General features: G+C 41.0%; 1 protein-coding gene across 1 annotated transcript in view; it reads right to left on the bottom strand.

Annotated features, from left to right (window-relative positions):
* The window catches only part of NBEAL1 (neurobeachin like 1), a 145,922-nt gene extending 134,891 nt beyond the window's left edge, over positions 1–11,031 (bottom strand). Inside the window, exons 1-2 of the mRNA XM_024206509.2 lie at positions 10,976–11,031; positions 9,602–10,188 (exon numbers count right to left, since the gene is read on the bottom strand). Of these exons, the coding sequence (XP_024062277.1) occupies positions 9,602–9,652 (51 nt within the window). The 5' untranslated portion in view covers positions 9,653–10,188; positions 10,976–11,031. The remainder of the gene's footprint in view (positions 1–9,601; positions 10,189–10,975) is intronic.
* Positions 11,032–16,047: the final 5,016 nt, after the last annotated feature.

Genomic DNA, 16,047 nt, shown 5'->3' with positions numbered 1-16,047 from the left:
GAGACAAGGTAGGTGAGGTAATATCTTTTATTGGACCAACTTCTGTTGCCGAAAGAGACAAGCTTTCGAGCGCTCTCTCTAATATCTAGGGACCAACATGGCTATCACTACAATGGCCACAATAGTGTAATTTATAGGAATATCACTCTGTTTGTATTGCCTGAAGATTTGTTACCTGAAGACTTTCATTTCTGTGATACTAATACTAATGTATTATTTTTCCTCATTCTCTCTAACTGTTGGTAGAGGTAAAGTGAGGTCTACAATTGGTGCTGGGCTTGAATTTGGAACCTTAGAACCTCATACTTTCTCCAGCTCTAACTTTGCTTAAACAACACAATAGTTCTCATCTCCTCCCATAAGGATAGCAGTTTACCACACACTGAAATAATTCCTGTTAGAATTTGAGGAGTGTCTTAGGGATATATCTGCTACTACCACCTGGACTGTTCATTAGAGTCCTATTTATTTTAAAACTAACAGTGGATCTTATTTTGAGGCAATAAGTCATTAAAGAACACACTTATCTGGCAACCGTCTGCACCTTATTACTAAAAGGACTTTTCTTTTTGTTTTTAAGACAACTTCTCAAATTTCCCTGGTCACCTCATGAACTTATTTGGAAGAAAGGATGCTGAAGCAATTAGAACCAGAAGACCTCAGTTTTAATTTTTGTTTTACCACAGGCTTCCTGTGGGATCCCATCACTCAACCTTTCTGTGCCTCAGGTTCCACAATTGCAAAATGAAGATAACATTTATCCTGCAAGCGTGAGGAGACTAAATTCACAAATGCTTGAAAAGAAATTTGAATGTCTCTGATAAAAGGCATTATATAATGGAACATTATTTCTTTTAACACATTTTATTTCAAAGTGACACCTACTTTGATTATTACCCATCAGATTTGGACTTTACTGAGTGTTGATTATTATTTGTATAAACATGGACTTAATTGTTTTTTTCCTCACTGCTTGATATCACCAGTTCTTGGCTTATGTTATATTGCAAATTATTTCTTATATATTATACTAGCTTACATTAAGGCTGCAAAGACTAAGGGTATGTCTACACCCAGCCGCTAGTTCGGCGGCTGGGAATCGAAGTTCTGGGTTCGACTTATCGCGTCTTGTCTGGACGCGATAAGTCGAACCAGGAAGTGATCGCCGTCGACTGCGGTACTCCAGCTAGACGAGAGGAGTACCGCGGCGTCGACGGGGGAGCCTGCCTGCCGCGTGTGGACCGAGGTAAGTTCGAACTAAGGTACGTCGACTTCAGCTACGTTATTCACGTAGCTGAAGTTGCGTACCTTAGTTCGAATTGGGGGGTAAGTGTAGACCAAGCCTAAGACTCAAAAGTTAGGAAATGCCAGAATTTGCCCTCTTCTGTGACTTATGATAGTCTCTAACTACATGATCACATGTAACAAATGAGGCAGAAGTCCTACAGACACTGGCTTCAATCATAACACAACCCCATTCACTCCCGGAGCACTATCCATCCTGTACATTGATGGAAGCAGGGGTCCTGTGGGGAAAAAATAGTATGCAATCAATTGTGTATGTGCTATTAAGTGATCTGCAATTCTTCAGAGACCTGTAACTTGGCCGCATTTGGGTGAAATTTCACAGGGACAGCCAGAGGCATATTTCTGGCGCTAGGTTAAGCCTCCTGTAAAACTTCAAGCCCTTGTTCCTGAACATGCAGGCCCTAGAACTTCTCAGTGAAAAGGGCTGTAAGAATTTTTAACATGGGCAAAAATATACTTTTTCCCAAGTTTGTTCTTCAAAGTTATTGAATCATTTTAGCTGAAACTTTCCAACAAAGTTCAGCCTGAGGCAGGCACCTAACTGGGAAGTTTCAGCCCAAACAGTTAAAGTTTCGCAAAGTTATAATCAACTGAAAGCTGGGACTTATAATTGAAAGCACTGGGCAAGCTTAACTATAGGTGGTGCTACCAACACCGCCTATGAGTCTGCACCTACAGAAACCAGATGTGTTAAGAGTTCTACTATAAAACATAACTATTTTTGGAGTTGTGGTCACTGGAAAAATTTAGGCTAGGCTTGTATTCTTGTCCACATAAACTTTCAGTTACTCTTTCAAAGAAGCCAGAATCTCTCTTTAATCTCTGATTGATGCTTCTGGACAAAATAATGCTTTTTATTCCTAGTCTCATCCTATATTCTTTCCACCAACTTTCACTCGAATGAATAGCTTTTTCCTATGCGGATGACAAATACCATGTGTCCTATCTTGTAATAATTCTAAAGGAGAGTCAAACTATGAATCCTTAATCTTCTCTTTGGATTCTATAGATATTTTTGACCTTATTGCCAAGGTGTGTGTCTATCTGCCCATCCTCTTTTCAATTCCCCTCCCCCCCCAGTAACTTCTGCCTTTCATTTCCCATTGCTACCATTGTTCGTTTTAAAATGTTTTATGGGATACTTCCACATGCTCTTAAGCATTTTCTTGTGAACATTATTTTAAAATAAAACTCCACTGGAGTCTCATTGCACTGATAATTTAATCAACCTCATCCATTGTTTGTTTCTGTCCAAATTTTTTGAACATGTCCCCAAAAACATTTTGTTCTTTTTTTCAACCTTATAATTTAAATCCTAAATAGTCTGGCTTTAAGGGTGGTTAACTACCTGAAATTATATTATTTACCTTTTTGTAGCCAATTAATGGTTTATTACCTGCCTTAATTTTATTAGCTCTGACAGCTGTACAAGAAGAATAGTGTTAACTATTTGATGTTTATTTATCACCTGCTCATACTTATTTGTCAGGAGTCTACACTGCAGTGACTTTGTTCATCTCTCTTCAATTGTTCTTTGTGTAAAGTTTTCAAAAGCGCGTAAGATCAATAGAATTTAGACTCATAAATCACATAGGAGTTTTTGAAACTCTCTCTTTTAGACAGAGGGTGGGAATAATACATTATTATATGTTCTTAGTTATACTGCAATATGAGGTCTCAACCCATATTGAGAAGCTAAAATTGAATATTGTTTGTATGAGGATGGAAATCAGGTTTAGATTTCCTTCCCCACACTTTTGGATGTTTGCTACTGTATTTTTTTTTTTTTTTTTTAAAAGGTTGACTAAAAAGTTTTATTGGTTGGATCTTTTAAGCAGCTTTTCATCTTTGTCATTAGTAGGTGTTTGTTTTGTTTTTACACAGGGATAACATCTTCCCCTTGTGTCCTGTTTCTTGTGTCAGGAACAGCTTGCTACCAAAAAGTGGCTGTTAGTCTTTCTGAAATTCATAACTATTTTAACAATGCCTACTGACAACATTTTAGTTCACCCATAAAGCAACACTAAATTAATGTACTGTTGGCTACCATTCCTTCCAATACCATTTTTTTTTTGATCCATACAAAATTAATCGGGCTATTTAATTTGTCATTCTTGTTATTTGAGTCAGTCTTGTATTACTCCTCTAAGCAACTGCACCAGCGAGGTTTTATGAGGACCACCAAGTTTCATATGTTACAGTACAAGAGTTTCATCATACATTAACCCAATCTTTATGCATTTATATCCGAGTTGCTCTGATATTCTTGAGCTTTTGCACATTTGACCCCAGTTTCATGGTATGTGATGCCTTTTAAGATTCAATGATTATTCTTTTAGTTTCTTTAATATTTGATTCTAAATAATTTTGAATGGTTTAACTTTTTTGTACTTTGAGTTGGATGTTCCTTATTAACTTGTAAAGAACAATATTTATCAATTAATAAGGCCATACCAAATCTGTGGCCATCTAGGAACTTCACAATGTTGTCATTATACTGCACAGTAAGGGCACTTGGAATTTGATATTAACAATGGGGACAGACTTCAGATCCTTCTTTTCAAAAGCAAAGGCCCCTGCCACCTAACCAAAAAAAAAATTCCCACTAACTTAGTTCTAATATTGAGACTACTATGACATAATTAAATGGTTCAGATTCTATATAGTAGAGGGCAGGGGCACAAAATACATATTAGCCTGCTCATTACAATACAATCATTTTATATTTATTCAAATAACAGCTACATGAATGATTAGAAACAAATCTCTTTAAGAAGTGAACAGTGACACTTTGTCATATGTTTCTAGAATTCAAGAACGACCTCTCTAAATGTCTGTGGAGTACTAATTTTTGTTTTAATGTTTCATTAGTAACACTGTAGCTAGGAGAAGAACAATGTACATTTCGCCCACTGATGGCCACAGATAACTTTGAAAGAAAGTGTGTTCCCAAAGCTCTCTCTCAGCCTGACAGAGAGCCTATCCAGTAGAGATAGAAAAATGTTATCATTGTACAAGGCACTGTTGAGACCTCATTTGGAATAGTGTGTGCAATTCTGGTCACTGATGTTTAAGAAAGATACATTCAAATTGGAACAGGTGCAGAGAAAGACTACTAGCATGATCAGAGGACAGAGAACCCACCTTACAAGAGAAGCCAAGCTTCTTCAGTCTCAACCAAATGAAGGCTACGGGGAGATATGATTTTTGTCTATAAATACGTGAGAGGGATAAACACCAGGAGGGAGAGGAATTGTTTAAGTTAAGGGCCACTGTTAGCACAAGAATAAACTGATATGAACTGGCCATCAAACAACTTTAGGCTTGAAATTAGATGAAGGTGTCTAACCATCAGCGAAGTGAACTTCTGGAACAGCCTCCCAAGAGGAGCAGTGAGGGCAAAAAATCTAAAAGGTTATAAGACTGAGCTTGTTAAGTTTATGGAAGGGATGTTATGATGAGATTGCTTACAATGGCATATGGCCCATCTCTGACTGTTATTAGCAAATATCTCCAATGGTTGGAGATGAACACTAGTTGGGGAGGACTCAATTACTACAAAGAATTCTTTCCCAGGTGTCCAGCTGGTGGGTCTTGGCCACATGCTCAGGGTTACCTCATCAGCATATTTGAGGTTGGGAAGGAATTTTCCCCAGGTAAGATTGGCAGAGACCTTGGTGGATTTTCTCTCTCTCTGCAGCACAGATCACAGATCACTTGCTGTTTGAACTAGAGTAAATGGTGGATTCTCTGTAGCTTGAAGTCTTTAAATCAAGATTTAATGACTTCAGTAATTCAGCCAGAGGTTATAGGCATATTAGAGGAGTGAGTGGGTGAGGTTCTGTGGCCTGCGATGTGCAGGAGGTCAAACTAGATCAGGGGTCGGCAACCGATGGCACGTGAGCTGATTTTTGATGGCACGCTGCTGCCTGCCGGGGTCCTGGCCCCACTCAGCCCCCCACCCACCGATTTCTCCTGCGGGGGCACGAGGCAGAAGCTTGGTCATGCCAGCAGCCAAGCTCCCCCTTCCCCGCTTCTTCCCCCAGCGTAGTGCTTTCCTGCCCCTCCCCCTCCCGCCGATCAGCTGATCGCCCGGGGAGAGAGGGAGCGGAGCGGAGCCAAGCCGAGCCGCAGCGTGCTCGCTACTCCGGGGAGGAGGCAGAGAAGAGGTGGGGACAGGGCCCTGGGGGAAGAGGTGGGGACGAGGCATATCCCCTCCAGCCCTCTGCCGTGAGCACCCCCACGAGCTGAGCACCCCAGCCTTCTGCCCTGATCCCTGCACCCCCTCACACACCTCCAGCCCCCATTCTGACTCCTTCACCCCCCACACCCCATGCCCTGACTCTTGCACACACCCCCCCACATCCCCATCCTGAGAACCAAACGGGAACTCCTGCACCACCACCCCCACATTCCCACCTGCACCCCCGGTCTGGGGTCCCGGCCTCCGGCCCTTTGCCAGCCAGGATCCCGCAAGCCCCGCTCAACCCGCTGCCAAACTAGGTGAACGGAACCCCAGGCCGGCAGCGGGCTGAGAGGGCCGGCGGCGTAAGATCAACATTTGAATTTAATTTTAAATTAAGCTTCTTAAACATTTTGAAAACATTGTTTACTTTACATACAACAATAGTTTAGTTATATAATATAGACTTATAGAGAGAGACCTTCTAAAAAATGTTAAAATGTATTACCGGCACGCGAAATCTTAAATTAAAGTGAATAAGTGAAGACTCGGCACACCACTTCTGAAAGGTTGCCGACCCCTGAACTAGATAATCATGATGGTCCCTTCTGGCGTTAAAGTCTTTGATATATCGCCTCTAATTAAATTAATTGGGAGAAAGCTGATTTTTTTAAAAATAGTTCATTTATACTTCTGTTGCTTTAAATAAATCAAAATCCTCCAAGAATACAGGTAGAGGCAAGAAAGTCTAGTCTTATATACAACTATTTCAAGTAATCCAATATTTTGTTTTTGTCACTTTATACACATTCAGACTGTAGATAGAAGGCTTATTTATTTGACATAGAATTATTGCTCTTTTATGTAGTATTTTGCGATATAAATCACGTTGTCAAATCAGCAATTATACAAAAAGGAAGACCTGTGCAAGTTTAAGTGAGGATGACATCGGGGGGGCGGGTGAGGTGGGAGGGAGTGTGTTTCACAAGGTTTAAAGTTGAATGTCAAAAAAGGTTATATTCGGTTAAATTGCATACCTTTCACCAGAACTAAACAATATAATTTTGCAAGAGCCAAGTTTCTTTTAGAAACGGAACTATAACATCATTTGTCTGAATGAATCAGTTTCAATTAAGTGGTTCAACCTGCCCTTACAATGCAAAAGGCTGGTCTGATCACAAATCCATTTATTCTGTTTATAAACACACTATATTTTATACAGACATATATGTATAAGACTTTACACAAAAATTTATCATCATTTTATATAGAGAAGGGTTTAGAAGTTTAACAGTCAGAGTTAATTATCTGAGAGTTAGGTACACTAACTCTCACCTTTGCACTGGGACATTTCATATGGAGGTCAGTTACAGTACATTCCATTGTCTTTTGGTACAGATTGCTGAGACGGTAGATTGTTTTAAAATGTCCAGTGGCAGATGGTGACTTCTAAAAGTGAGCAGGTAAAAGTGGCATGAAAAGTTTTGCTCTGAATCAATTTACAGAAACAGACAGAAGTCATATTATATTTGCCCCCAAATAATGTAGGCAACAACTACATTATCTTCCCTAAGGAACCTTCACTGAAAATATCCATGAAAGAAGCAGAAGGTATGTTGGGTTACTTCCTCAGCTCAAGGTCAAGTTCATTTTAATTTCCCAGAATAGTAAGGATAAGAGACAAGAACAATGCCAATGGATGAAAACTGCTTGTTTACAAAACGCAGCATCTAACTTGGACTCACTCTACAAAGATTTAGATATAGCACTGGGCAAAGAGGGTTGTTTAAATGAATTATTTAGTCCTTGTGAAAACTGCTAGACTGACAGCTCTGACTATTCAAGTTCTCTATTTTTCCATAAGCAGATAGCGAAATTAATTGAATTATCTTATCAAAGAGACTACTCAGATCTGAAAAGCATTTAATTGGGAGACAACCCCATAAGAATGAAGCACTAGAAGCAAGTACAGCATATAAAAGAGTTTGCACATGAACCTCAGCATGCAGCATTTGAGTGTCTATACCTAAAAAGTGGGAGCACAGGTGTGATAACTAGATTATGTAGAGAACTGTTGTACTGGTACCCCTACGGGCACTTATTTTCTTATAGAAATCCACTTTTCCCATGCAGACTGTGCAAAAGGGCCAGAAATTTGCCAGGTCTCCCTTGCTGGGGATTCCTCCAATACAGAGAAAAATAACTGTTTTAAATAATGGTGTTTTAGCTTTTTTTTTTTTTTTTTTTTTTTTTTTTTAAGACTAACTCACCATTTATTAAAACAGTCATCAGTCCACACCTTTCTGTCCAGGCCCAAGGCTTAAACACCAATAAAATTTTAGATCTACAATTCCCTTTACACACACTATAACAATAATAGAAAAAACATGTTACAGCACGGACATCGCTAACCAAGACAGAGAGAACACTGTATACTAGCACTGTTATTGTAATGCAGATGGACTCTATGAAAATAAAGCAGAAATCCAGTGCTCACAAGCATGGGGTTTTTTTAAATGACTGGTTATGCACAACTTTTTGTTTGTTTGTTTTTTTAAGGACAAGCCGAAGAGGTCAACAGTCTGATTGTCTCACCTGTCACTGTTACCTGCAGATCAGAATTTTAGGATGGCCTTAAGATTCTCAATATGCAGGGTCCCTATAGGTTGAAATAATACAAAGGTAGCACTCAGTCTCTTGGAAAAGTATGTACCCAATATCTGCCCCGCATGCTTGTACTGCCCACATTGATGCCTGTAGCCATCTACACTGCTATTTTTACCCGTGCTACTGCAGATATGTCTACTGGAGCTAAAGTCACACCTCAAGATCGTGGTGTGTAGACATACCCCTAATAGCTGGCTGACAGACGACAATGTTGCCTTCAAGTCAGTGACTGACCTACCAGGCCAAAGATTAAGGGAAAATGTGAGTCTATAAAAGGGAAAAGCTCAGAACAAACACAGTGAAACCTCCTTGGGCAGAACTATATTACTTAAATAATTGGGGAAAGACTTCTCCGGAGCACTGGGCTGCATGGCTGTGACTATATTTTGCCACCCTACATTCTTTATCCTAGTTATCTATAACATGGCAAATGGATTTTTTAAGATGACCCTCTCCGTTTTTAAAGCCCTTAAATGTTGTCAGGTCACATCCCATTAAAATCTTTGCCACGAGCCTTGTCCTGTGCTCTGGCACGACCAACTTCGTATGAGCTTCACCACTGAAATTTAGCTTGATTACCTACCAATCCTATGGGCTGTGGTGCAGCCATGTGCACCCTCTCCATTCCTCCCCACTTCATAGACACGGTCTCTAAAATGGTTAATGTTTTCAGATGCTTCCTATTTAAAATTACTCTGTGTCTGTGTGGAAACTTCTGATTTGCAGAAATGCTGTGCACTCCCAGCTGCCACTGAAGTCAACAGGAACTGTGCTCTGAACATATGAAGCACTACATAATGTTAAATATAATGGGGATAACACTACTATCCCTTCACTTCATAAGGCTGCTTTGAAAATAATTTCATTAATGTTTGTGAAGCACTTAGATACTGTAGAGATGAGCACTACTGGCTTTTCTATCTTCAGATCAAGGTTTTTATAGTATGAAGTAAATGAGGCCTGGGGCCACATGTTGAACAATGAGAAGAAAACAAAATATTGCATAGCTGCTAATTAAGTAGGAACCATCCATCCTGTGCACAGAATGAAACAGGCCCTGTGGAAGAAATACTATGTGATCATAGGATAGAGACTATCATATTGAATATACAGAATTGTGCCAAATTAAGGTTGCACAGGTAACTTTAGTTCTGGCATTCCTTAACTTTTGAGTGCGAGACTTTGCAACCTTAATAATGTTCTTTTAATGTAGGGTTTGTTTGGGTTAGGTTTTGTGTAGTATATATTAAACAGAAAAAGAAAAGAAAATGTAAAATCACGAATAATTTTATCTTAATTTTTGGTGAGTTATATAATTGTTTTGGAATCCACACAGAGCTATTAAATAACCATCCAGGGGACAACAAAACAAACTTAATACCTCCTGTTATTAAGGTGTGCAAAGAAAGTGTCTAAAAAAAAGAAAAATAAGAAGATAGTTACCTTGTTACAATAAAGCATCCAAAGTTCATACAGCCTCTCTCTGGATGCCATTCCTTCGCCTCCTCTTCTCTCCTTTTACAACAATTTGTGTTCAAGATCCTACCATGCTCAGTTTATATTCCAAATTGTTCCCCCTGTACGTTTTTGCTTTTGTATCAGAATTCTGCCATAACCCAAGTGGAAACAATGTCAAGGATGAAAACAAATGGATCTCAGTGTACCTCCTGGGTAAACAATGCTGCACAATTCAACCAGTCAAAGGCAACTGTCAAGTAGCTCCTCTTCATCAATGGCACTTCAGTATTAACCTCGGAGAGTAAAAATAAACTTTTCAGGCTTATGTTGTGAGAGAGAAATCCATATTTAAACACTGGAGACCTCAGGAACTAGGTAGAGACAATCTCTATTTCTCTTATCAGTGACATCTCTAACAAGGAACCAATTGGTTTACAGCCTTCATGATCTTGTGTTTTGCAGCTGAGTTAAACAGGAAAAAAACAGGATAAAGCTACAAGGCAGAGAATACAATAGTCTCGGAGGTGTAGAAGAAAAAAAAAAGCCAAACAATATTAATGTGGATAATTGACCTGTAGAAAAAAAGAAATAAATTATGAACCAAAAACCCAAACACAAATCCTATATGCTGTACATCTTATTTCTAGACTCCCATAACCCGCCCATCATCTTAAAAGTTAAATTAAATCTCTATATTAAGTTTACAAAATTAACTAAGGTTTGTTGCTTGCTTTGTTTTTTCTTTTTTTCCTTTTTTCTATTCCCTGAGACTACACAGGCAAGCAGAATGCAGAACATCAGTAAGTTAAAGCCCTCCCACCCTATGCCCAAAGCCAGGCTCTCCCCTGAGAGAAAGACGCAAACTAAGAAGGGAACCTGCAGCTCCCAGGTCTAAGGGCCAAAACAGAGCGCTGCTTCCTAGTGTAGACACAGCCCAAGAGTTTCCCCCTCAAACCCCAGCTGCAAAGGTAACAACAAACCTCAGAGGATTACAAATGAGTAAGAGCCGATAAAGGGCAAGCTGGCAGAGACCTTGCCACAAATAGCAATCGCTGCTTCTTCCCCCGCTGGCAATTCCCACCCGCGCCCTCAGACCCCTCCTGCCTGCCGCTCTCGGTCAGGTTCCCTCCCAGCCTCCCCACGTCTGGTGACCCCCCGCTGCTGACTGCCTCTAGCCCCACTCCCCGCACCCTGCCCCCGGGGCAGTGATCTCCGGGGCCAGGCGCCGACTCCCGCTTTCCTCCCTCTGAGACTCGCCTCCTCTTTCCATCGGTCCCTTTGCCCTGTCAGCCGCCCCCGGCTCTCACGTCTAGGCTCCGACGCCGGCGGGCCCTGCTCCTCCCCACCCCGGTAGCTTACCCCGGGCGCAGGGGGCGGCCGGCCTGGGAGCGGCTCCTCTCAGCGCGCAGCCGCTAATGCAGCTGCCCGACACAGCTCGGCGGGGCGCAGGGAGGAGGCCGGGCCCGGCCGCACCGTCCCGCCCACATTCCAGCGCAGCCGGCTCCGGCTACCGCCCCGCCGAGCTGGGGGGGGAAGCGGGAAGAGACGCCGCCATCTTGATTCCTGGCAGGAATATGCTCCCTTGGCTCTGTGGGAGCCAGGCCCCGGGCCGGGGGTCGGGCCAGTCGCCCAGAGGGAAGGGCCTGTCCCAGGGAACCATCCATCCAGGCACCCAGCAAGCTGGCCCTTAGCATGAGTGTCTCAGTCTGGCCTCTTCAGGGGCAGCAGAGGACCTGCCTCCTCAGCTGACTGCCTGGAGGGACAAGGGAGCATCAGTGTTAACCAGTGTCCCCAGCCAGCACATAGCAAACACTCAGCAGGCGTGAGGTGTGTGAGAGGGGCTGAGGGGGGTGACCGGAGGCACCATGGTCTCCAGGGCTGGCTCCAGGCACCAGACGAGAAAGCACATGCCTGGGGCAGCACATTGTAAGGGGCGGCATTCCGGCCAATTTTGGGGCAGCTAGCCCAGCCCTGCAGGGGCACGAACTAGCGATCCCCGCCGCTCACCGTGCCGCCGGGCTCCCCGGGACGCGTCACTCCCCACCACCTGCTGCTCTGAGCCTGCCCGGCCAGAAGAGACACCCCAAAGCCAGAGGACTGCCCACGGGCGGAGGGAGTGGGCGGGTGCCGCCCTTCACCCTCCTGCAAGCCGCCTTGACCGCCCTCCACTGCGGCCGCCTTTTTTTTTTTGCTTGGGGCGGCAAAAAAGCTAGACCCGGCACTGATGGTCTCTTTTTGAGCGGGCGTTCCAGATGAAAACCAGATACCTGGCAACCCTATAAAGATTTGTAGTGGGAGATATCCAGAAAGCGCTAGAAACTGGCATTTCTGATAACACAGCTTTTACTGTACAATGCTTAGCTATATGGAGGAAAAGATACCAATGGTAGCAAGGGTTTGATACATCATTTGAAATCAAAGTATTTAATTATGACATGAAACAAGTATTCAGTACCTTGAGCTCTCCATGAATGGGAACATAAAATATTGGAGATGCAGAGAAGCCAAATAATCAATGTAATCACATACATCAATACCAGAAAAATCCTGCTCTCACACTGTATACAGGGCCAGGATTCCAGTTTATGGACTACAACAGTAATAAAAACATGAGTTCCCATGCCTGAAGCAGGCTCTCCGAGGATTGGTTTGGGACATATTGGCCATTATCAATTAAATATTCTTACCCCTTTTCTACTTTTAGTCTTATTTGATAAATTTCCTTTATGTATGAAACACCTGTAATCTCCCATCATCTGCAGGTCATATAATCTGTTGCCATTTGAAAGTAGTTTAGTTTCCATTTAGAATGGGTTTTGGTTCTTCCAATCGTTCTTTTTTAGCCCATAGAACTTTCACTTACTTCCTTTTGCTCTTTCTCATACCTGTTCTCAAAATATCGGTCTTGTGGTATCTACCATGTTAAAGCAAAGCTACCACAAGTTTCAGAAAGGAAATAAGACTTTTCTTTAGTCTTTCCTCTTATCCAACTATTGTTTGGAGAGTTTATTTGATAGTGCTACTGTTTACATTGTTATATATTACTGCAAAAGCCCCTGTGACATGCTCTCCTTTAAAACACAGAAATAACCAAGTTGTTATTTTAGTACATGGTAATTTGTTTAATTATCCTGTCACTACATGGTATTTCCCTAACTCGGGTTGGCAACCTTTCAGAAGTGATGTGCCGAGTCTTCATTCATTCATTCATTCTAATTTAAGGTTTCGTGTGCCAGTGATACATTTTAACCTTTTTAGAAGGTCTCTTTCTGTAAGTCTATATTATATAACTAAGCTATTGTTGTATGTAAAATAAATAAGGTTTTTAAAATGTTTAAGAAGCTTCATTTAAAATTAAATTAAAATGCAGAGCCCTCTGGACCGATGGCCAGGACCCCGGCAGTGTGAGTGCCACTGAAAATCAGCTCGTGTGCTGCCTTCAGCACACATGCCATAGGTTGCCTACCCCTGCCCTAACTGATTAACTGTCGGGTCCCAATCCAGTAAACAATGGATATGCTCAGGTGCATAAAGTTAAGCAGATGCATAAATGGTTGCAGAATAGGAGCTTTACTGCTTAAGTAAAGGCTATTTCTATCAAATACTTGCACTTCAAAATAAAACTTTGCCAAATAAAGGTTATTATATTACAGTAAGACTCCACAGGCTACCTTACTTTTTGTATTTCTTTTCCTTTGTTTACACTTTGTGATTTTTATTTCATTATTACAGATTTGTCATTTAATTAATTTTTCACACTTTAATTTTTATTGGCAGAAGTAATAAAAGTAAAACCATTTTTATAATTTTTAATGTAAAGAATATGTTTTATAAAGTAACTTAACTGGTTTGCAACTATTACAAGGGCAAGATAGTTTACCACATTCAACAGCATTGTGGGATCAAATCACTCATTTCAGAATGAATGGGAAGACTTATTTTATATCTGTCATAAGAAAACTGACAGCTTATTTGTAATATCTACCAGTGCACATCTAATTCTTTCTTGCAATTTGTTTGCACTGACTACTCTCCCCCCACAAAATTCAAGGACAGCATAGTCAAAAGGTTGAAGAATTCACCCAGCAAAAAATTCAATTAATTTTCCACATAAAAACACTGTGATACTTAAGGCATTCCTTAGAAATAATTTATTTCAGTTCACTGGGACAAAGACTATTTTTGTGTTTGGATTTTTTGGTCTGGAGTACATGCCATGTTACTTTATTTTCTTCCATTATGTTTCCACCTTTACTATGTTTACTTCTGTTCTTTCGCATATATACATCATTTCTGTTACTACATGATGCGGGGGTTTTCAAAAACCTTTTAATAATATGGATCACATTTTAATACAGACATCTTCTGTAACCACCTCTCCTCTCATCTCTGACTCTGTGGAACACCTTCCTTCCAATTTATGATCAAAACATCTCTGTGGCAACTAAAGCAATTGCTTACATAGAAAGTTAATATTGGGGGGATATTTTAATTTATTTTAAGCTGTCTTTTATTGTAGTTTAGCAACAGAAATAAGTAGGAACCAACACATGCAGCTGCTGTTCATGAACCTTTGTTAGGGCATCATCCTGAACTAATTGAAGTCTATGGCAAAACTCTCTGACTTTATTAGGAGAGGGTCAGGACTTTAGAGAGTATATTGCCGCTACCTATGGATTGTATATTTATTCAAAATCCAATAAAAACATTTAATCAGAAAAAAAAACTATGGAAAAATATATATATCAGATTGTCTGCAGTTCTGCTACCAAATTCAAGAATTATAATTCTCTAGTCAAAAGTAAAGGAAACAAGTTTATAATATTACTGAGTTTATGACTCATTCACACTGCAGATCTCAGTGATTAACTGTTCACCATAAAACAAGCAAGATAAGATAGAGCCAACAGCTAAACTGAATGTTACAAAGTCTTTAATCGCACAATCTATTGAGTTGGTGGTGCTTCATAGAATACATAGTTCTAAAAAAGTCTATTTCTTTAACATATCCAAGTTTCTTTTTCCTTTTACTTTATTTTAAAAACATTCACATGAAAACAAGATCTTTGCTTCTCACAGAATGGTTGGAATGGTTTTGTGCAAACTTGTTTAAAATTAGTGTCACAGAGAAATGACTAATTTTGATCTTTTAAAGAAAATATAATTTAGGATTTTTGAAGTCCCCATAGGCTCTGCCCCCTGCTGATATTTGCTATTTCTCTCATCAGCAGAGGGCAGCAGAAGCTGCCTGAGGCTTGCACAAACAGTTTGGAAAGAACTGCTACTAATATCAGTGGGGAAGGGGGCACCTGCTCAACCTCACACACATCCTTTAAAAATCTGGTAGCCTAGGAACTAAGCAGCAGCCCCCACAAATAAAGGCAGCTGGCTGAGCAGGAGAGAGAAGAGGATGGATGAAGACATATCCCATCCAAGCAGTCTGAGGAAGGGGCTTCTGTACTCCAAATCAAATACAAGGACAGCTGGGCAGTGCTGGGGAATTCAGTCAGCTGTTAGTGCTGAGCTCCCACTTCCTCCTGCTGCTACTTACACCCATTAGCCCTTCTAGAAGCCCTTTCAGCCGCTATGGTGAGGGGAGGAAAAAAGGTAGGGCCCATATAACTCTCTTCCACCTCCTCCCCTCAGGACTTGTTCTCTTGCACCTGCTGGATGTGGGGGTGGGGACTCCTTCCCGCACCAACACTGTATTGTTTACATAGCTGTTGTTTGCCAGACAGCTGCACCCTCGGGCAGTGTATGCAGCCTGATTCCTGATGATGATATAACAATAACCTCTCAGCAGGGTATAGAGCATGGGGAAGGGGGGAAGAATAGGGGCCAAAGACCCACTAATATATATATACACACATTTCTTTAAAAACTGGTTATTCTTTTAATTTGCCACTCAAGCAAAAGTGGTATAAGTTGTTGGAGTCAACTTTTAAGGGTTTTGATGCCTTATTAAGTGTACTAATTCCCATCCTGGACTCATAATCCATTGTGACATGATTGGTTGCTGTGTAAATGATTATGATGTTACAAACAAAGGATTAGGCTTTCAAGCTGTGAATAATCAGCAAGAACAAATACATCCAAAAGAAACAAAAATCTGGTGTTTTCCTACTGACAGCTTCATAATAACAAGGAAAGAAATGTTTTAAAATATTTGCAAAGAGACTTTTGCAGCAGATATCAAGAACTGATTTTTTTTTGTTTTTTTGCATTAAATGGGTTGCTTCAGTCTTTAGTAAACATTAGTATTCATATTGGCATCACTTGAACATACAAAAGAATTACCATACCAGCTCAGATCAGAACAGTGGTCCATCTACCAGCAAGCTGTCTTTGATAGTTGCCAGTACCAGACACTCTAGATTAAACTGCAAATCCTCCCCCTCCAACCCCAACCCCCACCCCCACCCCCAGGAAAA

This window comes from Terrapene carolina, unplaced genomic scaffold (genome assembly GCF_002925995.2).
Source record: "Terrapene carolina triunguis isolate 2854851 unplaced genomic scaffold, T_m_triunguis-2.0 Scaffold62, whole genome shotgun sequence".
Lineage (NCBI taxonomy): Eukaryota > Metazoa > Chordata > Testudines > Emydidae > Terrapene > Terrapene triunguis.
The sequence above is the reverse complement of the archived record's forward strand: the minus strand, read 5'-3'. Positions and strand labels throughout refer to the sequence as shown.